This window comes from Hylobates moloch, unplaced genomic scaffold, assembly GCF_009828535.3.
Source record: "Hylobates moloch isolate HMO894 unplaced genomic scaffold, HMol_V3 SCAFFOLD_1, whole genome shotgun sequence".
NCBI classification, from domain to species: domain Eukaryota; kingdom Metazoa; phylum Chordata; class Mammalia; order Primates; family Hylobatidae; genus Hylobates; species Hylobates moloch.
The window spans coordinates 112,704,398-112,730,500 of record NW_026652276.1 but is presented as its reverse complement, the minus strand read 5'-3'; the positions used below and the strand labels follow the sequence as shown (position 1 = coordinate 112,730,500).

The following is a 26,103-nucleotide window of genomic DNA, read 5'->3' as shown; positions in this document are numbered from 1 at the left end:
TTTTTAGATGGAGTTTCACTCTTGTCACCCAAGCTGGAGTGCAGTGGCGCAATCTCGGCTCACTGCAACCTTCGCCTCCCAGGTTCAAGCTGTTCTCCTGCCTCAGCCTCCTGAGTAGCTAGGATTACAGGCACCTGCCACCACGCCTGGCTAATTTTTGTACTTTTTAGTAGAGACAGCGTTTTGCCATGTTGGCCAGGCTAGTCTCGAACTCCTGACCTCAGATGATCCACCCACCTCAGCCTCCCGAAGTGTCGGGATTACAGGCGTGAGCCACTGCGCCCGGTCTCACTTTCTTAATATACATATTTTTTTTGGTTGGTGAAGTTCAGTCTACAGTTTTTATTCTTAGTCATCTATCTGTAGCCAACTCCTTGTTCATTTTCTCTGAAAAACTTTTGGAGATCAGGGCAACTTTTGGATTAAAATGTTTTCTATTTTTTTGCAAGCATATTTGCAAAAATATGGTGGTGTCATGGGACCATAAGCAACACCTGCCCTTTTAATGTCTTTCATACCATTACCATCTGTACCAGAATCTCCAGGTACCCCAAGCTTGAAGTAAAAACCATAAAGTACATTGGCTTTTCCCATGGGCTGTACTGGGTCCAGAACATGCTGTTAAATATCAGAGTTTCTGTGATTACGACAGATGACAAAAACCACACAAGAACTAAGTATTTTTGATATTATTCAGCCAAGTTTATGAAAAAGACACAGTATTTGAAACATTGTTATCTTTCTATAATGTTTTAAAAATGAATTTTTTGATGTGACATAAAATGTGCATTTTTTTCTGTAAAACATGATGTTTTGAAGTATGTATACAATGTCAAATGCTTAATTCCAGGTTAGTGCTTTACCTCACATAGTTAACATTTTGTGGTGAGAGCACTTCACATTTTCTTAGCACTTTTCATTTTTTCAGTATTGTCTTAGCATATACAAATACATTATTATGAACTATAGTCACCATGCTGTACAGAAAAATCTTTTGAACTTATTCCTCTTATTTAACTATAATTATGTATTCTTTGACAGACATCTTTCCAAACCTCACTTTCTTCTAAATACCTTGGCATCTGGTCATCACCATTTTGCTCTGTACTTCCGTGAGATTAATTTTTTTAGAATGCATGTGTAGGCTGGATGCAGTGGCTCACGCCTGTAATCTTTGGGAGGCCGAGGCGGACGGATCACGAGGTCAGGAGATCAAGATCATCCTGGCTAACACGGTGAAACCCCGTTTCTACTAAAAATACAAAAAGTTAGCCAGGCGTGGTGGCGGGCGCCTGTAGTCCCAGCTACTCAGGAGGCTGAGGCAGGAGAATGGCGTGAACCTGGGAGGCGGAGCTTGCAGTGAGCCGAGATCTCGCCACTGCACTCCAGCCTGGGCAAGAGTGAAACTCCGTCTCAAAAAAAAAAAAAAAAAAAAAGCATGTGTAAGTGAAATTATGAGATATTAATCTTTCTCTGCCTAGTTTATTTCAACTAATATAGAGTCCTTCAGGTTAATCCATGTGATTGAAAATAATACAATTTTCTTTTTAAAAGGTGAATAGTATTCCATTGTGTACATACACTACATTCTCTTTATTTACTCATTAGATGTTGAACTGTTGATTCCATGTTTTGGCCATTGTGAAGAGTGTTGCAAACAACATAGAAGTGCAGATGTTTCTTCATTCTGATTTTGTTTGGGATATATATACCATAGTGGAATTGCTATATTATACAGTAGTTTGATTTTTAATTTTTTAAGGAATCTCTGTTTTGTTTTTCATAATGGCTGTCCTCATTTACATTTAAGCCAACAGTGTGCAAACATTTCATTTTCTTCTTATGTTTACCAATGCTTTTTTTCTTTTTAATAGGAGTAATTGTAACAGGAGTGAGTTGATATCTCATAGGTTTTTTTTGGTTTTTTGGCTTGCTTTTCTCTAATAATAATTGACATTTAGCATTTTTAAATGTATCTGTTGGCCATATGTATGCCTTTTCTTGAAAAATATTTACTTAGGCCTTTTACTCATTTTTAATAGTTATTTGTTTTTTATTGTGTAGTCATTTGAGTTTCATATATATACACACATACATACATACATATATGTATATATGTATATACATATATATGTACACAGATACATATATACATAACATACACACACACACACACACACACATATTTTGAGACAGAGTCTCACTCTGTTGCCCAGACTGGAGTGCGGTGGTGCAATCTTGGCTCACTGCAACCTCTGCCTCCTGGGTTCAAGTGATTCTCCTGCCTCAGCCTCCCAAGTACCTGGGATTACAGGCCCCCACAACCATGCCTGGCTAATTTTTGTATTATTAGTAAAGACGGGGTTTCACCATGTTGGCCAGGCCGGTCTCTAACTCCTGACTTCAGGTGATCTGCCCGCCTTGTTCTCCCAAAGTGCTGGAATTACAGGCATGAGCCTGCAGCCTGGCCAAGTTTCTTACATATTTTTTTATATTAACGTCTTGTCACATGTATGGTTTGCAAATATTTTGTCCCATTTTTTACTTTTCTTGTCCTGTTTGTTGTATTGGACTTTTTTCAGCAGCTTTTTATTAATAATTTGAAGTAATCTGACATCAATTTTACCTTTGATTCTCTGGGATTTTGAGGTTAAATCAAAAGAATTACTGCCTAGACCAATGTAATGGGGCTTTTACTCTATATTTTTTGTAGTAGTTTCAGAGATTCAGGGCTTACATTTAAATAATTAAACTATTTGAGTAGATTTTTATATATGGTGTGAAATGAGGGTCTTATTATATTGCTCTGCATGTTGCTATAATTTTCTCAGCACCATTTATTGAAGATACTACCCTTTCCCTAAGAAAGCGTTAGCTATATTTAAATTGAGTTAGCTGTAAATACATGGATATTTTTGTGGTTTGTCTTTACTGCTCCACTGGCATATGTGTCTATTTTTATTCAAGTACCATACTGTTTTGAGTACTATAGCTTGGTAGTATATTTCAAAGTCAGGTAGGGTAATAACTTTAGTTTTTTTTTTTTTTTTTGATTGCTTTGGCTATACAGGATCTTTTGTGGGATACCATATAAATTTTAGATATATATATTTTTAATTTTTATTAAGTATGTCACTGGTATTTTGATAAACATTGTGTTATATCTGCAGATTATTTTCTGTAATATGGATATTTAATAATATTAATGCCATTTCATGAATTAGTACTATTTCTTTATTGGTGTAGTATTTAATTTCTTCCTTTAATGTTCTTTAGATTATAATGTAAGGTGTTTTAACTTTTTGGTTAAACTGATTTCAAAGTGTAGATATTACATTTATTGTAGATGAGATTGCTTTTAATTTCATTTTGAGATAGTTAATTGTTCTTGTGTAGAAAGACAATTTCTTTAATCACTTACTGACTCGTGTGTGTTGATTTTGTATTTTGCAAGTTTAATAAATTTGTTTATTAGTTCTAAGTGAAGTCTTAGGCTTTTCTATACCTAAGAGTATGTCATCTGTAAACAGGGATAATTTAGCTTTTTTTCCAAGCTGGATGCCTTTGATTTTATTCTCTAAATTTTCTGACTTGGACATTTAATACTATGTTTAATAAGACTGACCGAATTGGGCATTCTTGTCTTGTTCTAGCTTTTAGAGTAAAAGCTTACATTTCCTTGCTTAATATGTTGTTAGCCGTGCATTTTTTTTGGTATATCTGGCATATATTGGCTTGAGGTGCATTTGTCCTATACCTATTTTATTCAGAGATTTATCATGAGCATATGTTGAATTTTGCCAAACGCTTATTCTGCACCTATTTTTTATTTATTTATTGAAACGGAGTCTCGCTCTGTCACCTATGCTGGAGTGCAGTGGTGATCTCAGCTCACTGCAACTTCTGCCTCCCGGGCGCAAGCTATTCTCCTGCCTCAGCCTCCCAAGTAACTGGGATTACAGGTGCACACCACTATGCCCAGCTAATTTTTACATTTTAGTAGAAATAGGGTTTCGCCATATTGGCAAGGCTGGTCTGGAACTCCTGACCTCAAGTGATCCACTCACCTCAGCCTCCCAAAGTGTTGGGATTACAGGGGTGAATGCATAAACAGCTATGTAGATAGTTTCTCTTAGTTTAACAAGATAAAAGTAACAGTTAAAGAAAACATTTGAAATGGGATAAAATTAATCAAAAATTGATAAAAAATCAATAGCTTTGCATAATTTCCATGCTTTTTGAAGTGACCAGATTACTAAAAAGAAGCAAAGACAAGATTTTTGCTTTGCTCAATTATTAAGTTCTGGATCTTTTGAAATCTAAAATCCTGGCTAAACAACTTGAAGGGAGAATTCTTCAGGTAGCTTCCTAGGGTTTCCAAGGCAATACAAGAAGAATTTTGATAGGCAGGAAAATGCATGCTACATACACATATTATTATTCTCTGATTTGCTTTCACATGTAAAAATTGAAAATTGCAAATCTGGTCTTTCAATTAGCAAAAGATTTATTTTTCAGCAAAGCAAATAATTGTAGAAAACTGATGGGGAACAAATGCCATTAGCTGCCAAAACAGTATGACCAGATTCGGTAAGTAGCCATGCAAATGACAGCCCAATTAAATTAAGACCCCATAGGTGCATGTGGACAGCATTTCCATGTAATGTGGTGCACCTCCACTGGGCACCTTCTTCTGCCTGCTTACAGAGATACCAATTTCCCCTAAGTGACTCTATGTGAGTACTGGGAACTGAGAATTCTGTGTTCAGAGGGATTACTGGGAACGTGGTTAACACACTTTTACCATATTATAATAAAATTTGATGTATCCTACTCTACCTCAGAAAGGCTTTTAGTAAAAGATTGTTTATTTATATACTCAACCTGGATTCATGAAAAATTATAATATTCCAGGTAAGTCAGAGACACTTAAATGTCAACCAAATTTTATAAAACACACTTGAATGAGATAAAGTCTTCTTTTTTTTTTTTTTTTTTTTTGAGACAGAGTCTCGCTCTGTCACCCAGGCTGAAGTGCAGTGGCGCAATCTCGGCTCACTGCAAGCTCCGCCTCCCAGGTTCACGCCATTCTCCTGCCTCAGCCTCTCCGAGTAGCTGGGACTACAGGAGCCCGCCACCACGCCCGGCTAATTTTTTGTATTTTTAGTAGAGATGGGGTTTCACCGTGGTCTCGATCTGACCTCGTGATCCGCCTGCCTCAGCCTCCCAAAGTGCTGGGATTACAAGCGTGAGCCACCGCGCCTGGCCGATAAAGTCTTCTTAGCTAAAAATTTTATCAGTAAATTTAGGGAAAAATAGAAAACCAGTACTTTGTGTTAAATAACAGTGTTTTGCACACAAGTGCTACTCAAATGAGTGCTCTTCATTGTCATCATTAAAATGGCAATAGCACCATGTGCTTTCCTGGCACCAGCTGGCTTGTTTTTTATTGGTGTAAAGTGAAGAAGGCATTGAAATAGAGAAGAAAGGTGATAGAAATTGAATACTCGTATAAAATACAATTTTTAATAAAAAGCATTTGATGTTGTACAGCTACAGGTAAGACTATTGTATGAAGTCGTAATGTTGTTCTATTGACAGAATAACTTTATTCACAATATTCTTATTTTAAACAATATTACTTTTTTGGCTATACATTTGCTAGCCTTTGGTGAAATATTACCTGGCGCAATAGAAATCAACAAAATGAGTCTTTATTTTACCAGAAGCATTTTACTATGATTCATATGCTTATTTTGCCTAAAATACATTAGCTTTTTATGAAAGACTTATACTTTTCTTTCAGTGATTTCTATATTGCTAAGAAGTGGCTGTCCTGCCAGGAAACTGCTATTCTCAGCTCTACCAACATTGACTAATAGTGAGTGAAAGTGACGTGTGGATAAGAAGCAAATGTGTCTTCTCTGCATCTCTTTTTAAATGTAGTCACTGAAGAAAAAGAATGCAGATAGTAAATAAAATATAATGTGATTCCTGAAAGATCACGAAGAAGTCCTCTTAACCAGAAAGAAAGAAAGAAAGAAAAGAAAGAAAGAAAGAAAGAAAGAAAGAAAGAAAGAAAGAAAAAAGCAAGAAAAGAAAAAGAAAGGAAAAAAGAAAACCACAGGGGATGGTGATGTGAGCAGAAGATATGTTATTTTTCTAAGCCTCTGAAATTTCAGTATACAGCCTGCATTGCTTTAACAAATATATAATTCCTTCAGTTTGGATTTTCAGGATATAATTCCATTCCCTAGTGAATCAAAACAGAGAAGAATAGCTTATATGTTAAGGTAAGAGACATAAGGAAGACCCATTACTTCGGACCAACATCTCCTCCACCCCCAATTCCAGGCAATCATCATTCTACTCTCTGCTTCTATCTTTTAAATTTTTTGTACACTCGACATAGAAAATAATATTATGTGGCCGGGCAGGTGGCTCTCACCTGGAATCCCAACACTTTGGGAAACCCAGGCGGGCAGATCACCTGAGGTCAGGAGTTCGAGACCAGCCTGACCAACATGGAGAAACCCTGTCTAGTGAAAATGAAGAATTAGCCAGATATGGTGGCGCATGCTTGTAATCCCAGCTACTCTGGAGGCTGAGGCAGGAGAATTGCTTGAATCCGGGAGGTGGAGTTTGCAGTGAGCCAAGATCACGCCATTGTACTCCAGCCTAGGCAACAAGAGAAAAACTCCGTCTCAAAAAAAAAAAAAAGGAAAAGAAAAGAAATAATATTAAGTGGGTTCATTTCTCTACTGACTTATTTTACTTAGCATAATGTCCTCCAGGTTCATTGATGTTGCAAATAACAAGAGTTGCTTGTTTTGAAGGGCAGAATAGCATTTCATTGTGTAAATATGCCATATTTTCTATATTCATTCACCAGTTGATTAACACTTAGGTTTAGTTCATACCTTAGGAGTAATTGTGAGGAATCCACTTCCTTTTTTAAATTTGTTTTTGTTTTTATAACTCTGCTTTTATTTTTATTTCTAGAAGTATTTTAATTTAATAATATAACTTATGACTGTTACCTATCTTCATTTGAGCTTGATTTGGGACATGAGCTATGTGCCCAAAAGAAATTATTTTACATCCTTGGAGCTTCAATCTACATTATTAATAAAAGATACTATTTTTCCAAGGGCTGTTTTAATTTATACATAGTAGCTATAAGCATTTTTCACTGAAAGGCTCTTCTAAATATAGCAAATATTTAAGAATAAGAGTTTATATTTCAAAGATTTTTAATAACTGGGTATATTTTGTCATATTTAGTGTATTCTTTCTGAAAAATGCCAAAATAAGAATTTTATTATTTTTCCTGGAATAACAGCCTAAGGGATTCTGCATTGTGGCTTTGCTAATTTTAGCATATGGTTTTGACTGCTACAATTGAAATTAGGTTGAATTTTAAACTCACTATTTAGCTTGTGTGGTTTTTGGTTCATTTGCAGAACCAAATATATTGGACATGAAGTGCGTGGGGTGACTTGGTTTCATTTCTACTCTCCTTTGTTATTACATTTGGAACTTTAGAAATGATTGAGTTCAAATAAGGTTGGTTTTGAATCAAGCAACAGAAAATCCCAGAAATCACTGAGAGAAATAGCTACTGCATAGTGCTTTTCAGTGAGATTTATACATGAAACAGAGTTTATTGAAAGTTTGTTGAAATTAGAAACTAATTACCTACAACATATTAGGCACTTGTCTTAGTTTGTCTATGGCATCCCTAGCTTGGGGAAGCTGACATTACAGAAAAGAATATTGCTACGGTAATAAGATTTGCAACAAATACTTATGTGTTTGTAAACCTTTGCCTTAATAATCCTTAGATAAATGTCATTCTGACTCAATCCTTTTGGCACAACTGCTTAAAATTCTAGAGTCTCCTTCCCACCAAAGTCAACTCATGGAATTTTCAGCTTTTTTTTTTTTTTTTTTTTTTTTTAACCCAGTAAGCTTTATAGTTGACATCATTACATTGGGATTCCCCAGGCAATTCCTGAGCATTAAGAGCTGACTATGTTACCTCATCCTTCTTGTTTCACATTGTCTGTTGCTGGGTCCCTCTCACTCCGTATTTGAGCCTTAATGAGGCCTCAGTTTGGAGGAACCAATAGAAAGCATTACCATGTATATTGGGTTGAGAATCAGGATCCTCTTCAGGAAAAAGACTTTGCATTTATTATTCATAGTACAAGGCTGTATTTTTGAGATGTGGACATGTATCACTCAAATAATTTTATCAGTATGCCAATATGCTCAAAATAAATATCAAGTTCACCAAATGTTTTGCTTTGGACTCCCACAGCACAAAGATCAATATATAAGCATTGGTTAGTTTTTTTTGGTGTAGGTTTTTGTTTTTAAGATATTTTCCTACTTTATGCTGATGTCAAGCTACACAAAGCTTACCAAAAGCTTTATTTTACCAAAATTTTTGTATCAAAAATTCAAATACTTAAATATCGAAAGTGACATTCTGGATTACCGTTTTCCAGGTGATGTAGTTTGCATTTGTTAGTACTACCTTTCAGCTTTTAGCTATGTGGTGCAAGGTTATAAAAATGCCTTCCAGTTGATGTATTTTTTTTTCCCCCAAGACAGAGTTTTGCTCTTGTTGCCCAGGCTGGAGTGCAATGGTGCAATCTCTGCTTACTGCAACCTCCACCTCCCAGGTTCAGGCGATTCTCCTGCCTCGGCCTCCTGAGTAGCTGGGATTACAGGCGTGTGCCACCACACCCGGCTAATTTTTGTATTTTTAGTAGGGACAGAGTTTCACCATGTTGGCCAGGCTGTTCTCGAACTCCTGACCTCAGGTGATCCACCTGCCCTGGCCTCCCAAAGTGCTGGGATTACAGGCATGAGCCACAGCGCCCGGCCCGCCTTCCAGTTGACTTCTTAGGTAACAGCAGAGTCTGTTTTCTCAGCCAGTAACATAGGAATTCTTGATACACCACCTTCAGAGGTACTGAACACAACTGGATATATGTGCTGAAATATATATTTATCTATAAACTCATTAGAGACTAAGTCATGGCAACCTGTTATAGTTCAATATTTTTGTCTAAATTCTTGTTGAGCCACATCCATCTGTATACGTAATACTGAATTGCTAACAGCTTCTCTATACTAAGTCATAACTCATTTTATTTTACCTTGTGGTTTCTTTTGAAACGTATGAGCTGTATTATATAACATTCAAAGAAGTAACACAAATTTAATTCAAAGACTATGGAAAGAAGAGTCATACAGGCACACTGACAGTGATTTGGAATCTGGCAGGAGACAATGATTAACAGGTTGAGCAGATTCAACTAGACCTAAATCCCTGAAACAATACTGAAAGACATTTTTTAATTAAAAATATATTTGACACTTTCATAGATCTATGAAATTTGAAAAAAAAATTATTTGTTTACTCATCAATCAAAATTTTTGAACACCCCATAAAAAAACAAAAAATTAGTCAGCTATCCCCAGACTTACTAAAACAAGACTTCAGCATGTTTGAAAACACAAATTATTAATTAAAAATATCCATTTTTAGGCCAGGCGCAGTGGCTCACGCCGGTAATCCCAACACTTTGGGAGGCTGAGGCAGGCGGATCACCTGAGATCAGGCGTTCAAGACCAGCTTAACCATCCTGTCTCTACTAATTATACAAAAATTACCTGGGCACGGTGGTGCGTGCCTGTAATCCCAGCTACTCAGGAAGAGGAGGCAGGAGAATCACTTGAATCCGGGAGGTGGAGGTTACAGTGAGCTGAGATCATGCCATTGCACTCCAGCCTGGGCAAAAAGAGTGAAACCTTGTCTCAAAAAAATAAATAAATAATTTTTTTTTTTTTTTTTTACTACTGTGCCATTTTATAAAATAAACCTGAATTTGTGGAGTCATTTTTTAAAGAAGCCAATCTTTTCTCAAGGAAGATTTATACATCAAAAACTAGAGATATAAATGTCATTATATACATCATTTGCTGAACCCTACAGTAATCTGTAAAGTTTGTGTACACCAATCTTACATTATCTAAAACATAACAGTTTTTTATGTTACACGTAACATACAAAAGTTCAAAATATATCTAGACAGGAACTGTGGCTGCCACTTTTAAAAAACAAATGTGGCTGGGCGTGGTGGCTCATGCCTGTTATCCCAGCACTTTGGGAGGCCAAAGCAAGTATATCACCTGAGGTCAGGAGTTCAAGACCAGCCTGGCCAACATGGTGAAACTCTGTCTCTACTAAAAATACAAAAATTAGCTGGACGTGGTGGCAGGTACCTGTAATCCCAGTTACTTGGGAGGCTGATGCAGGAGAATTGCTCAAACCTACAAGGCAGAGGCTGCAGTGACCTGAGATCATGCCACTGCACTCCAGCCTGGGCAGGAGTGAGACTCTGCCTTAAAAAAATAAAAATATATGAAAAACAAATGTTTGGCCGGATGGGATGGCCCACGCCTGTAATCCCAACACTTTGGGAGTCCGAGGTAGGTGCATCACCTGAGGTCAGAAGTTTGTGACCAGCCTGGCAAACACGGTGAAAAACCGTCTCCACTAAAAATACAAAAATTTGCCAGGTGTGGTAGCACACGCCTGTAGTTTTCAGCTACTGGACAGGCTGAGGTAGGAGAATTAATTGAACCCGGGAGGCAGAGGTTGCAGTGAGCTGAGATTGCATCACCGTACTCCTGCCTGGGTGACAGAGCGAGACTGTCTCAAATAATGAAAAACAAATGTTTTAGCACAAAAAGAACAAAATAGTAAACTGTGACAGTTTAGATTAAAAACATGATAAATGACTTTTTATTTGCACTTGTGATGTGAATCACCTTTATTCATTTTGGAACACACAGGAAATGCTGTGGTGGTAACTTGCTGGGTGATGACTGGGATGGTATTTACTGTCCCAGGGATGGTGGGATCCAGTGGACCAGAATCCTCAGCACCTGACCATGTTCACTGCTGTCCTTCGTGACTAAGATTCGTTTCTCAGACTCCATCATCAACTCCGTTTCTATTGTGGTGTGGAGGGTTTTTCGCTGCTTTAGCATCTGCCTTTGATTTCTTCTAATTTTCTTTGAAATTTTATTTTTCTTGTCCATCTCTGGTGCTGGCTTTGCTGTTCCACTTTGAGGAGTTACCGCAGCTTCACCCTCAGCTCCTCCAACAGTCCATCCGTTTGGCTCAAGTTTCTCGGGCAGTTTCTCTGGGTTCTTCTGTTCCTGGCGTGTGAGATTTGTCAGCACAGCCTGGTTTTCAGGGACCATGGCTAGCTAGCACCTCCTCCCGCCTGCGGGATGGCTCCTGCACTTCTGGTGGGCGCTGGTATCAGCCGCCGCCCAGCCGAGCACAGCAGGAACCGCAGCAGCAGCCCGATCACCCGCGCCCAGGGTCGCTCAGCCCCGGGACGCCTCGGCTCCAACCTTGGGGCGAGACCCAGCTCCGTGCACAGAAAGCCAAGGTCAATCAGAGCATTTCCCGCAGCTGGGCGAGCCCTCCTCAGCCTGCGGCCAGTTCCTCCCACCAGCTTCATGCTGCCACCGCCCCTTTCATCAGAGGGACGCACGGGAAGACGCAGGGGCACAGAGACATCCACCGTGGAAGAGTCCAGGGGAGTGAGGAGGAGCGGGGCCTGGCAGCCTCAGGCCCAGGGCATCGCGGCGCCCCTCACACATCAGCGACTGCCACCTCTAGGAGGACAGAGGGGCCCAGGGTCCTCCAGCCAGCCTCCCTCTCCACCAGGAGAAGAGAGAACTATTTCCTTAAAAGAAGCACAGAGGGCCGGGCGCGGTGGCTCACGCCTGTAATCCCAGCACTTTGGGAGGCCGAGGCGGGCGGATCACGAGGTCAGGAGTTCGAGACCAGCCTGACTAACATGGTGAAACCCTGTCTCTACTAAAAATACAAAAATAAATAAATAAAATAAATAGCACGGAGGCCGCGCGGTGGCTCATGCCTATAATCCCAGCACTCTGGGAGGCTGAGGCGGGTGGATCACGAGGTCAGGAGTTCGAGACCAGTCTGGCCAAGATGGTGAAATCCCGTCTCTACTAATAATACAAAAGTTAGCCGGACATGGTGGGCGCCTGTAATCCCTGCTGCTCGGGAGGCTCAGGCAGAGAATTGCTTAAACCCAGGAGGCAAAGCCGAGATCGCACCACTGCACTCCAGCCTGGATGACAGAGCAAGACTCTGTCTTTAAAAAAAAAAAAAAAACAAAAAAACAGCACAGAGTAGAACTTGCAGATCTGACCTGGTCAGTTTTCATTTTTTTTTCTTTTTTTTTGCCTTTTCCTCTAAATTATGCTTGCCTTCAGTCAGATTTCATGTTTCATACTCGTGGCAATTTAAATGTAATTATAATGGTCACAAATTTAGAAACTAAGAGTTTTAATTTACTTTCTGAATCCTATGGTTTATTACCTTCTATTTGAATCTATTAATTAGCTATAGTAACTAATAATAATAAAGTCTTGATCTGCATAGCTTGACCGTTTACAAGGGCGTGTATTTATTCATTTAACTGAAAAGTGTGTGTTAGCAGACACGATGTGCCATCCTTTTTGCTAGGCTTAGGAAATAAAATGAAGAAAAGAAAATATTGGTCTCTACTCTCATGAAACTTTCAGTCTGGCTACATAAAACCCTCACACACTCCTGAGAAGTGGATACCTCCGAAGTCTCCTATTAACCTCCTATTCCAATGTAACCACTATCTGAATTTTGTATTATCATTTACTTTATGCAATTTTATCTATAAACAATACACATTTGAGTGTTGCCTATTTTGGGGGTTTAAAGTCTACCATAAGTTTTCATCTGTGACTTGCTTTTTTATTTATAATTGTACTTTTCTATTTTTCCATGTTGTCTAGAAATATAACACATTTTCATAAAGAGGGAAGGGGGACATCTCAAGGTTTCCTGGCAGTGCAGCAAAGGCCGGTGAATTATCATTAAAGAGGCTGAGATTATCACTAAAGAAAAATCTCTGAATTGTGACACTGCACTCCAGCCTGGGTGACAGAGTGAGACTCCATCCCCCCGCCCCTCCCCGAAAAAGAAACATCTCGAAGCACATTTTTTAACACCAAATAGCAACAGGATTATCAGGTTCAGGATTCTGAAAGAAGGGGTTTAGATCACCTTATTTCATTTTTTCATTTTTCTATGCTTTTTCTTTTTTTGAGATGGACTCTTGCCCTGTCGCCCAGACTGGAGTGCAATGGCGTGACCTCTGCTCACTGCAACCTCTGCCTCCCGGGTTCAAGCTATTCTCATGTCTCAGCCTCCCGAGTAACTGGGATTACAGGTGCTCGCCACTATGCCTGGCTGATTTTTGTATATTTAGTAGAGACTGGGCTTTGCCATGTTAGTCAGGTTGGCCTTGAACTCCTGACCTCAGGTGATCCACCCACCTCGGCCTCCTAAAGTGTTGGGATTACAGGTGTGAGCCACTGTGCCCAGGGCCACTAAGGTGTGGACACCTAGGAGCCAGGGTCATTTTCTGAGGACAATGAGAGTCATCGAAAGGCACAAGTAGGTGAGGGATGGATTGGGCTGCTGGTTTGAAAGCACAACATGGAGCTTCCTAAGGCACAGGCAGCTTGGAGGCAGAGAGGCCAGTGAGAGGCAGGAGCAGCAGCCCAGGCTGTCACCAAGGAGGGGACAATGTGGTAAAAATGGAGAAATGCACATGAGTCTGAAAGGTTTAGATAAATGTGGATTTCAGCACCTCCTCTCCCACACCCCACTTATCAGCTGTGAACCTGGGGCGAGGCACTCCTTTCTGTGTCTTTATGACTTAGCTGAGGTGACCACTAAATAGGAAAAGTGCCGGCTGGTGATACATAATAAGTAGCTGCAAGTGGTAGCTTTCTTCCCTACCCACTTGAAGCAGAAATTGGTGACCAGTTTTTCCCTCTGAGTCGTCCAGCTGGCACCAGAGAAATTCTGAGGTTGCTTCTTCAGACGGGGCCACCATGATGTCTGGGCAGCATGGCAGATCTGATCCTCAGATCAGTTTGGAAAAGGTGGGGAAGAAGACAGAGCCAGAAAAACTGGGCCAGATGCCTGGATTCCAAACCGTACTCAGGCCCTGCCCGCTCTGGTTCTGGCTGTGCTGTGTCTGCCTGGGTCCTGAGTCAAGTGACACCTGGTCCCTGCCCTCTGCCCTCAGGAAGGTCCCCATAGACCAGGGAAGACTCACAAATACAGCCATTGGGTAATGCCAGAGAGTATGCAGGGCAACTCCTAAGGCTGACGTCTTATTAAACACCAATAGCTACGGTGGGAAAGAGATGTCATCGTCACCATCTTAAAGATAAGGAAACAGCAGCTTAGAGAGCGATGTGGCCAGAGTCGTTCAGCCTAGGAGTGACTGAGGCAGGACAGAAGTCATAACTTGTCCAGCTGCAAGGCTTGAGTTTCCAGTCTAGCCCGGAAGATATCGCCCTGCCCAGGTTGGGCTGCAACCTCATTCACCTTCGGGACAACAGGCTCTATCTGGAAGAGGAGGCTCTATTTTGAGCAAGAAGGAGCCCGTGCCAAGCACAGCCACCTGTCCCTGCAGAGATGAGTGGGGCTGGAAGCTTCATGGATTCTAGTTTTTTATGAATATCTCCCCTGAGCCCACACAAGCTGTGGCTGTTGGTCCCAAGGCATATTGTCCAACCTCCAAATGGAGCAGAGCAATGGTGAAGGAAGCCTGTCTGATCAGCTCAGCCACTTCTGAGCTCTGTAGCTTTGCACAAGCTTTTGCTCCTCACTGTGCCTAAGTTTCCTGCCATACAATGGGGACATTGATACAAACCACACACACAATGAGGATGACAAGAGATAACGGGTAAAATGATCTCACCTCCCAGGGAGTCCATGCTCAGAGAACTCTCATAATCTTGGGTGGAATATTTCCTCAGACAGAGAGCTTGGGGGTCAGGGACACGGGCCCTGCCACTGACCTGCTCTGTGACTCTGAGGCAGTTGCTTCCCCTCTCTGAGCTCAGATCCACACTGAAGAGGCTGCTGTGACCTGTGCCCCTGGGCCGGGAAGGGAATTCGTCCTCCCCAGCTTGTCAGGGAATACTTGGCCATGGCTGAGGGCAATCTGGCCCCAGTGCCCTGGCTTATTGGAACAGCAGGAAAAGGCAAACACAAAACCCAGACCGCAGCTGACCAAGGAACCCGCTCTCCTTGACCCACAAGGATTTGTTGTGATCCAACCAGCCTGTGACTCTGTCCACATGCTGCTCCTCTGCAGGGATGCTGCTGTTCACTCCTACTCTACTGAGACACGTAGATGTCTTCAAGTGAAATAATTCACACACACACACACACACACACACACACACACACACACACCCCCTAACTCTTCCTCCAGGCTCCAAAGTCACCTGTCCACAAAAACTGCCTTCAGTGGTCCCTTAGCCTGTGAGCTGCCCTGATTCCCCCTCACAGCCCTGAGTGAGGATGCGCAGCCTCGTTGGGCAGGAGGAGGCAGGTTCTGGGAGGTTGGGTCTCACAGCTCCAGTGCCCCCTGCTGGGCCTCTAGCCGGCTTAGGCAGTAACCCTGGGTAGGGAGCACCTCAGTGCTGCTCATAATTGCAGAGGATGTCCTCACCAATCAGGGGGTCTTGGAGGGCCCGGGGGGGCTTGGTCTCTGACTGCCAGCAAAAGACGCTGGTCACATCTAGGCAGCAGGAGGCAAACACTGAGTCAGCTGACTTGCCTGACTTTAACCCTCAGGTTTTTTTAAAAAAATTAAAATACAGGTGCAGGGGCTTGGGCTCGGGACTCCTGGACCCCCGTGGGGCTGAGCGTGGATGGTGTTTGGTGTCCGGCTTCACTCCCAAACCGCACCTAGAGGGTTTGCGGGGCGGAGGGGCCTCAGGGCGACGGTTCCGAACAGACCCAGGCTGCTCCAGTCAGCAGCAGCCCCGCCGCTCTCCCACCGAGCGGGGACCCCCAGCCCCGCCAGCCGCATCGCTCTGTCGCTCTCAGGTCAGACAAGCCAGTTCCGGACCGCGTGGCAGCAGGAGCCGCCAGGAGCCAGGGCGACCCAGAGGTCTCCAGCGACCTGGCGTCCCGCGAGGACACAGTCTCCAGGAGGGGTTAGACCATGCGAGCCGGAGCCCGAGTCCCAGGGCCGCTGAGCCAGTTTGGAGTGGTCTCCAGGCCGGAGTGGGAAGGGGCTCCGCGCTTCTGGGCGTCCGCAGGAGCTGCAGGGCCCGCTGGCTGACGCGGGGTCGGGACACTCCGCACCGTGTGGGGGGGCAGAGGGGACGCGGTGGGTGCATCCTGGGCGCGGGTGGGCTAGAGCCTGGAGACGCCGGGAGCCCGACTTCCTGGCGCTTTGTCGGTTGGGGAGCGGAGCCAAGGAACAGCGCCAGCCTCTCTCCACAAGCCAGGGACCCTGGGACCCACTGCGGCAGGTGAGCTCAGCCCGGGCGTCCCCTCCGCCACCAGGCCTGGATCCCTGCCCGGCTCCCCGAGCTGGGACTGTGCCTTCTGCAACAGGGCTGCGCTCCAGGTGGGAGAAACATCCTTTGCTCCCTGCTTTGGGGTTTCTGGGCTCCTTGTAGGGTCTAGTAATGGTAAAGCTTCTTATTCTGGCTGGAAAGGTAAAGTTTTTCAGATGCCCTATACTTCAGCTCAAAAAGCAGAGCTCATAGCTGTAATTGAGGTGTTGACTGCTTTTAATATGCCTATTAATGTGATTCCTGATTCTTCATACGTGGTTCATTCCACACAATTAATTGAAAATGCTCAGTTATGATTTCATACAGATGAACGGCTGATGACTTTACCCAATTGCAAACAGCAGTTAGAAGTAGAATGCACCCTTTTTACATCACTCACATTAGGGTGCATACACCTCTTCCAGGACCTTTGACTGAAGGGAATCAAATGGCTGATCGCCTAGTTGCTACTGCAATATCGAATGCTAGACACTTTCACAATTTAACCCATGTTAATGCCTCTGGTCTGAAACGCAGATACAGCATTACCTGGAAAGAAGCTAAAGCTATTATCCAGTGATGCCCAACTTGACAAATGGTGCATTCTTCATCTTTTACAAGAGGAGTTAATCCTCGAGGATTGAACCTAATTCTCTTTAGCAAATGGATGTCACACATGTTCCCTCGTTTGGGAGACTAGCTTATGTACATGTATGTGTGGACACCTTTTCTCACTTTGTCTGGGCTACATGCCAAACAGGAGAGTCTTCTGCCTGTATTAAATGTCACCTTTTGCAATGTTTTGAGGTGATGGGCATTCCAGCTTCAATTAAAACAGATAACGCCCCAGGCTATACTAGCCAAGCTCTAGCTACATTTTTCTCTATGTGGAATATTAAACACATTGCTGCTATCCCATATAATTCTCAAGGACAAGCCATAGTGGAAAGAATGAATCTCTCCCTGAAACAGCAGTTGCAAAAACAGAGGGGGCGGGGGGAAACAGGGACTATGGGACACTGCATATACATTTGAATCTAGCATTATTGACTTTAAATTTTTTGAGCCTGCCTAAAGGCCAGATGCTATCAGCAGCTGAACAGCGTCTACAGAAACCAGCTGCAAAGACAGAAGCAGAACAACTTGCTTGGTGGAGAGATCTGATAACAAAAAGTTGGGAAATAGGTAAAATAATAACTTGGGGTAGAGGTTATGCTTGTGTTTCTTCAGGCCAGAACCAGCAGCCGATTCGGATACCATCAAGACACCTAAAACCTTATCATGAGCCAGATACTGAGGAAGAGATTCTGGGAGAATCCTGAGGACCCCCCGGCTGCAGCCATGTCAAGACTGACGCTGAGGAGGACCCCAACTGTCACGAGCAACACCTGTCCAACACAGCCACCTACTTGGGGAAAGATCAAGAAGCTGTCACAGATGGTGGAAGAAAACCTGAGGAAAGCGGGACAACCAGTCACAATGAGTAATTTAATGATAGCTATGACAGCGGTGATCACCATTGCTGTGAATACTCATCCTTCAGCAAGGGCTGACACAGAGAACAATTATACTTATTGGGTGTATCTATCAATCTTGGCTGGCAATAATGCCTGGATGTAATCACTCTATGACACAGCTACACATGCTTTCTGATCTCAGTATTTACCATAATGAATCTGCTCCTATAATTAAGGCATACCACCCTCAAAAACCTATTTGTAAACAGAATTGGACCTGGCCAGAAAAAATCAATGTACTTGTTTGGGAAGACTGCATTGTAGAACAGGCAGAGGTGCTGCACAATGATTCCTATGGAATCATTATTGATTGGTCTCCTAAGGGGATGTTGAGCTTGAATTGCACCTCTGAGTCTGTGTGCCACGGCCACACTATGTTCAGCTGGTCTGAACAAAACAGTCAGATGGTAGAAATGGTAAGAAGTATGGCAAGAGTTCCTATTATCTGGAAACTTGGCAGTATAGTGGCACCTCAACCTCAAATGATGTGGCCCGCTGTAGGAGCTTAACATAAGGATTTGTGGAAACTATTAATGGCTCTTAATAAGATCATAATTTGGGAATGAATAAAAAAGCATCTAGAAGGACACTCTACAAACTGGTCTTTGGATATTGCAAAGTTAAAAGAACAAATATTTAAAGCATCCCAGGCACCCTGGCCTTAATACCAGGAACTGGAGTGCTTGAAGGAGCTGCAGATGGATTAGCAGCCAGTGACCCATTAAAATGGATGAAAACGCTTGGAAGCTCTGTGATTTCAATGATGATTGTGTTATTAATCTGTGTTGTTTGTCTTTGTGTAGTCTGCAGATGCAGATCCTGACTCTTGCGAGAAGTAGCTCACCGTGATAAAGCTGCCTTTTCTTTTATTGCCCTGCAAAAACAATAAGGGGGACATGCTAGGGAATAGGCCCCCAAATCTGGACATAAACTGGCCCCAAAACTGGCCATAAACAAAATCTCTGCAGCACTGTGACATGTTCATGATGGCCATGATGCCCACACTGAAGATTATTGGCTTACTGGAATGAGGGCAAGGAACACCTGGCCCATCCAGGGTGGAAAACCACTTACAGGCATTTCTAAACCACAAACAATAGTATGAGCAACCTGTGCCTTAAGGACAAGTTCCTGCTGCAGATAACTAGCCAGAGCCCATCCCTTTGTTTTGGCCCATGCTTTTGTTTCCTGTAAGGAGTGCTTTTAGTTAATCTATAATCTATAGAAACAATACTTGTCACTGGCTTGCTGTCAATAAATACGTGGGTAAATCTCTGCTCTTGGCTCTCAGCTCTGAAGGCTGTGAGTCCCCTGATTTCCCACTCCACATGCTATATTTCTGTGTGTGTGTCTTTAATTCCTCTAGTGCTGCTGGGTTAGGGTCACCATGACTGAGCTGGTCTTGGCAAACATAACTCTGGGTACTTCCTGTTGGAAAGGAGTGCTGTGGGCCAGGCGCAGTGGCTCACAACTGTAATTTCAGCACTTTAGGAGGCTAAGGTGGGTGGATAATGAGGTCTGGAGTTCAAGACCAGCCAACATGGTGAAACCCAATCTCTACTAAAAATACAAAAATTAGCCAGGCGTGGTGGCATCCGCCTGTATTCCCAGCTACTCAAGAAGCTGAGGCAGGAGACTCGCTTGAACCTGGGAGGCAGAGGTTGCAGTGAGCTGAGATCACGCCATTGCACTCCAGCCTGTGTGACAGAGCGAGACTACATCTCAAAAAAAAAAAAAAAAGAAGAGAAAAAAGGAAAAGAAAGAAAAGGAGTGCTGTGGCAGGGGGACAGCAGTTGGGGCTCCTTCTGAAGTTGATCTAAGTGTTCTCAAAAGAATGGTGTGTCCATGTGTGGCTCTGTTCATAGCACCATTTGAAGTTTAATTGTTTCTAGGTGAAAAGAGATAAATTTTTCAAGAAGGCTTGAAATATAGGGTTAAAATATGAGTATTTAGCTTACCATTGTTAGTAGAGGTCCTATAGACCATAACTGTGACAGCAGAGTTTGTTAGCTGTTAGCTACACCAATGGAGTGTAATACCAGTTTGCCTCCACTAGATGTTGCTGTATATTGCCAGAAATGTTAATATAAAAGTAACATTTCTTTTGAGAAAACATACATTTCCCCCATGACTTGACATTAGGGAATAATATTAGGTTTAGGCCATCTTTTATAACTTACGATATCATTGGGAGAATACGTTATTGGGTGGCTAAGATAACTTTAGTGTTAATCTTAGCAATTTCTTTCCTTTAATTATTAAATTCTTTCATGACAGGCCCTCTTACAAGATTCTTAAAATTTCTGACTTGTCCTAAACATCCTTCCTTTAAACAACCAGTCATTTCCTTTCAGGACAAGAATTTACCATACAAGATATTTTCTTATATAAAATCTTTTTATAACCTTCTTTCCATAGCTTAGAGTGCACCATATTACTAATCTTTAATACAAAGTCCTATCAAACTTAACAATAGTAAAACTTTCATGCTTACTTCCTATCCATAACTATTACTCCTGCTATAAGCAAAACAACCTTGACCAAATATTTCCTGCAACTGCTAATCCTTTTACAAAGATAATAATTAGGCAAATTATTTCAGCAATTCGAATTTTACAACCGGAATTCCACATTGTGGGTGCCACACTGTACAGTTCTATTGCAAGTAATAGCGTGAATATAACAATTCCTGCAAAATTGATGTGGTAAATGGTTTCTGTTTAAAACTTTACTTGCCGAGCTATAACATTTTCCTTTGGGAATTTATGAAGTTACAAATGCAATTCTATGTATAATTGAAATTTCCGGCAAATATGCATTAAAAAGAAGTTCTAATATTTGGCGGTGAATTTTGAGAGGAAATGTATATTTTTTTAAAGTATCTGGTGAGGTAGATGGGATTAAGATGAGTAGCTCTCACTCAGTTACTTCTTATCTTTTATGATTTTCAGGTTAAGATCTCCTATTTCTCCACATTGATATTCAGGACATTCCTCTGGGCTGTCAGAGGTTGCTCCCTCAGCTCTTCAGGCTTTGACTTGAGTGGGATGCATTCAGAATTTGATACCTGTAACTTTTACTGCCAAGGGACTTGAAAGAAAATCAGTGTAGGGCCCTTCCCAGTTGGAGTTTAGGGAAGGAGAGAGTTTTCACTAATACCAAATCTCTTGAGTTAAACAGAGGTGTTCCTATTTCCTGGGGTTGGGCTTCTGCCAGTTGTGTCAATTCCTGTTGGAAGTGAGCTAGAGAGGTTACATACTTAACCAACTTAGAGGTTTTCTTCCTGAAAAGAATCTCTGAACACAATGATAAGATTTATCCTTTCCTAAGTGAAAAGCTTGTTGAAGGATTTTAAGGACTTTCCATTGGTTTGAGGCTGGCAAATGGAGTTTGCCATCCTCTGTCCTCTGACTGTAGCCATCCTGAGAGATGAAAATATACCCTCAAGAAGCGGCCCATTCTATTTCCGCAGAGAAATACTGAGGTTTAATTTCTCTTATAGACCCTTCCTATATTCGAAGGGCTTGAAGTGTGTTAATTCTTTGAGGCTTCCTCACCTTTGACTTAGCTGTCTGATCAGATAACCTGTTTCCTTTGGCTACTTCATCTATTCTCTTTTGATGTTCCTTACAATGCATCCCTGCCATTTTTCATGGAAGGAAAACTGAGGATAATAACCAGTTAATTTCTGGTGATATTTTATAGGAGATGCATTAGTGGTAAGATTTCTTTCTACTTTTTATTATAAGTTGTATTTCACACAGGTATTCAATTTATATCACCCTCCTTATTTCAATGCCTTCTCCACTTTATATCAGTGGAAAACAGGCCACCTGGTGCCAGGAAAGCACGTGGATTGCCATTTTAATGATGATGATGAAGAGCACTTATTTGGGTGGTACTCACGTGCCAAACACTGTTATTTGGCTCAAAGTACTGGTTTTTTATACTTCTCTAAATGTAGTGATAAAATAAAATAAAATTCTTAGTTAAGAAGAGTTTATCTCATTCAAGTATGTATTATGAAATTTTGTTGACACAAGTGTCTCTGACTTACCTAGAATATTGAAATTTTTCATGAATTCAATTTGAGCACTGTAAAGAAACTTTTTTTTACTAAAAGCCTTTGTGAGGCAGAGTAAGATTTACAAAATGTCTTTATAATATGGAAAAATGTGTTAACGATGTTTCTAGTAATCCCTCTGAATACAGCATTCTCAATTCCCAGTATTCACCCTGAGTCACTCAGAGGAAACTGGTATCTCTGTAAACAGGCAGAACAAAGTGCAGAGTGAAGGTGCACAACATTGCACACAAATGTTTTCCACATGCACCTATTAGGGTCTTAATTTAATGGACTGTTATTTGCATGGCTACATACTTACTGAATCTAGTCATGCTATTTTCTGGCAGCTAAAGGCATCTGTTACCCATTAATTTTATATAATTATTTTCTTGGTGGAAAAATAAATCCTTTTTAAATTTACTGTAAATTAAGAGATTAGATTTGCAATCTTCAATTTTTTAATGTTAAAGCAAATCAGAGAAAAGCCATGTGTGTGTATTGTATGCATTTTCCTACCTATCGAAATTCTTGTACTGCCCTGAAATATGAAGAACTTAATAAGGGAGCAAATCCTAAATCTGGTCTTTGCTTCTTGTTAGTAATCTGGCCATTTCAAAAAGCAGGGCAATTATGCTAAGCCATTGAAAAGATGTGGTTTCGACTAATTTTATCCAATTTTAAATGTTTTGTTACTTTTATTATGTTAATCTAAGAGCAAATATCCACATAACTGTTCATGCTTTCAAGAAATACTAACATTATGGACAGATGCAGTGGCTTATATCTGTAATCCCAGCACTTTGGGAGGCTGAGGTGGGTGGATTACTTGAGGTCAGGAGTTCGAGACCAGCCTTGGGAGACTAAGGTGGGTGGATTACTTGAGGTCAGGAGTTCGAGACCAGCCTGGCAAACATGCTGAAACCTCATCTCTAGTAAAAATACAAAAATTAACCAGGTGTGGTGGTGCATGCCTGTAGTCCCAGCTACTCTGGAGGCTGAGGGAGGAGAAGGGCTTGAATCTGGGAAGTTGAGGTTGCAGTGAGCTGAGATCACACCACTGCACTTCAGTCTGGGTGACGGAGTGAGACTCTGTCTCCAAAAAAAAGAGAAATATATATGTTGGATTACAGTATAGTAGAACCCTCTAAAATCAGCAGAAGTTCATTATTAAATTTATTGTTTTCAAAATTTTTCAATTGTGAAAATGAAAAGTTAGGTATGCTTTTTCATGATAATTTTAATTCTAGGAGGGTACCTAGGATAATATAAAACAGGGTCACCAGAATGATGCAGACATGCTGATTTAATTAGAATGAGTTCAGCCTTTTTGGTAGACTATTGGTATCCAAGAGGCTGACCATTCACTACAGCTTACTAAATGTTGCCTCATAAGGCTGATACAGGAGTGCTGGGAAGGGAAGAGCATGGTCCCTTTAAATAATATGGAAGTGGGGAAGGGAACTGCTGGGTAGAGGAGGGCGCAGTCACTGGCCAGTACTCCACCCCCACGTACCTAAGTGAGGACAGGCACTTCTGCCCTTGTGCCCAAATGTATTTTCCAGGACCACCCTGGCCCACCATGCCCCCATCCTGGGTCTATAAAAACCCGGGACTCTAGCAAGGCAGAGACACAAGTGACCAGACTTGGAGAGGAGCACATCGGTAGAAGAAGATGCAAGTGGCTGGTCATCACGACAACGTCGAGAGGAGCACGCTGGCAGAAGAGCACACCCGCAGGCTCCAGCACACCAGCAGGCCATCAACTGGTAGGACTAGGCTGAGTTTGGTCCAGGCAGTCGGAGGAGAGCCAGGGCCACCAAGCGGCCCAACTCCAGGGAAAGAACATCTCCCTTCTGCCTCCCCCATTGGCTGAGAGCTACTGCCACTCAATAAAACTTTACACTCATTCTCCAAGCCCACGTGTGATCCGATTATTCTGGTACAGCAAGGCAAGAAACCCCAGGATACAGAAATCACCCTGTCCTGGTGATAAGGAAGGGGGTCTAATTGAGCTGGTTAATATAAGCTGCCTATAGACGGCAAACTAAGAGAGCGCCCTCTAACACATGCCCACTGGGGCTTCAGGAACTGTAAACATTTACCCCTAGACACTGCCGTGGGGTCGGTCTGCCTGTCTGTATGCTTCCCTAGAGCAGTGGAGCACCGAAGAAGTGAACCACACCCGCATCACACACTCTGTGAGGGGGACATGGGAACCTTTCCCGTTTCAATGCCAGTGGGCTCTTTCAACCAGACTGCCTTTTTCTTCTAATTGATGTGGTTGTGTTGTGGTCTCCTCTGTTTATCTTAAGCTATCTCAGATAAGGTGATTATTGCATGACTAAGACCCCCCTTTTTTTCCTCTGCAATGGGATTCTCCTGTCCTCCCTACTGGAAACAACATGTGGGAGGCAGAAATGATGACAATATACAAATATGTTTCCTGCCATGTGGCCTCCATAAGCAACTTACAGCATGGCCCACGTAGAAGTCACTTATTTCCAGGCCACCTGGGATGTTTTACTATCATGTGTCCCTTTCTCTTAAAAGCATCTCTGATTCAGTTTAGCCCAATCAGGATAATCTCTCTTTTGATGAACCCAAAAGCAACACATTAACAACCTAATTTTATGAATGATTTTCCAACATAGTCACACGTTCTTTTACAATCAAGGAAAAAGGATTCCACAGCAGGTGTGCAACAGACTGGCAATCCTGGGGAATATCTTAAAATTTTGCCTACCCACCTGAATAGACCTTTAAAATCGTCTTTTAGTTGCTTTTGTTAGCAAAGCAAACAAAGATATCATCTGCAAATAATAATTAACTACTTTCCAATTTTATTCATTAAAATATTAACTAACATTTTTTCTGGCTTATATCTTATGTACCATTTGATACATTCACAAACACGCAGAACAATGAAAATGTATCTAATTATTCAATTTTTGTTAATTTTTATTAAAAGTGAGTGTTAATTGTTTCTTTTTTGGTTAAAGAGGGTTTTTATTGTTGTACTCAGGAGTGTTATCTCTGGAGACATATTTGCCTGTGTTTTAATATTCTACTATTATGAGCAAGTCATTTCTATCCGTGGCTCTGGTTCTTTCTCTGCAAAATGAGGATAAGTGTAATACCTATGTTATTCAGTTACTGTGAGAATTAAATTTATTAACACATAAGTAGTATTATGGTTAGTGCTCTGTACAAATTAGCTATTAAGATATGTATATGCTGAATTACATTAATATGTTCTTTAACACAGAAATATCCTTCCATAACATGAGTTTTTCAATCAATAAATATATTTAATTTTTTTTTTTTTTTGAGATGGAGTTTCACTCTTGTTGCCCAGGCTGGAGTGCAATGGCACCATCTCGGCTCACTGCAACCTCCACCTCCTGGGTTCAAGTGATTCTTCTGCCTCAGACTCCCAAGTCGCTGGGGTTATGGGCACCCACCACCACACCCAGCTAATTTTTGTTATTTTTAGTAGAGATAGGGTTTTGCCTGTTGGCCATACTGGTCTCGAACTCCTGACTTCATGTGATGCACCCCCCTTGGCCTCCCAAAGTGCTGGGATTACAGATGTGAGCCACCACGCCTGGCCTTTTACATTAATTTTTTAAAAAAAATATTGGATACACAATGGAATATTGTTCAGCCTTTAAAAAGGGGTAAATCCCATCATTTTAAACAATATAGATGAATTTAGAAGACATTATGCTAGATGGAATTACCGTGGCACAGAAAGACAAATACTGCAAGAATAAAGTTTAACTCAAAAAAGTAGAAAGTGGAATAATCTTTACCAGAGGCTGGGTGTGGTGGGAAGAAAACAGAGAGTTGTTGATCAAAGAATACAAAGTTTCACATAGACAGGGTAAATACGTTTTGATATCTATTGCAAAGCAGGGTGACTACAGTAAACAATAATTACTGTATATTTAAAAATAACTAAGAGTAAATTTCAAGTGTCTCACCGCAAAAAATGATAGGTGAGTTGATGTGTTATTTCACTCAACATAATCATTTCATATTATG

At 41.6% G+C, this 26,103-nt stretch overlaps 2 protein-coding genes across 2 annotated transcripts in view; both read left to right on the top strand.

Moving 5' to 3' along the window:
• The window catches only part of LOC116463898 (zinc finger protein 273), a 41,486-nt gene extending 34,227 nt beyond the window's left edge, over window positions 1-7,259 (top strand). The window contains exon 5 of the mRNA XM_032757717.2: window positions 5,807-7,259. Coding sequence (XP_032613608.1) covers window positions 5,807-5,889 — 83 coding nt within the window. The 3' untranslated portion in view covers window positions 5,890-7,259. The remainder of the gene's footprint in view (window positions 1-5,806) is intronic.
• An 8,581-nt stretch (window positions 7,260-15,840) lies between these two features.
• On the top strand, window positions 15,841-17,056 carry LOC116810492 (uncharacterized). The gene is given in 4 exon segments (XM_032755057.2): window positions 15,841-15,919; window positions 15,922-16,115; window positions 16,426-16,547; window positions 16,882-17,056. Coding segments are annotated over 4 exon segments (570 nt in total).
• The last annotated feature ends 9,047 nt before the right edge of the window (window positions 17,057-26,103 follow it).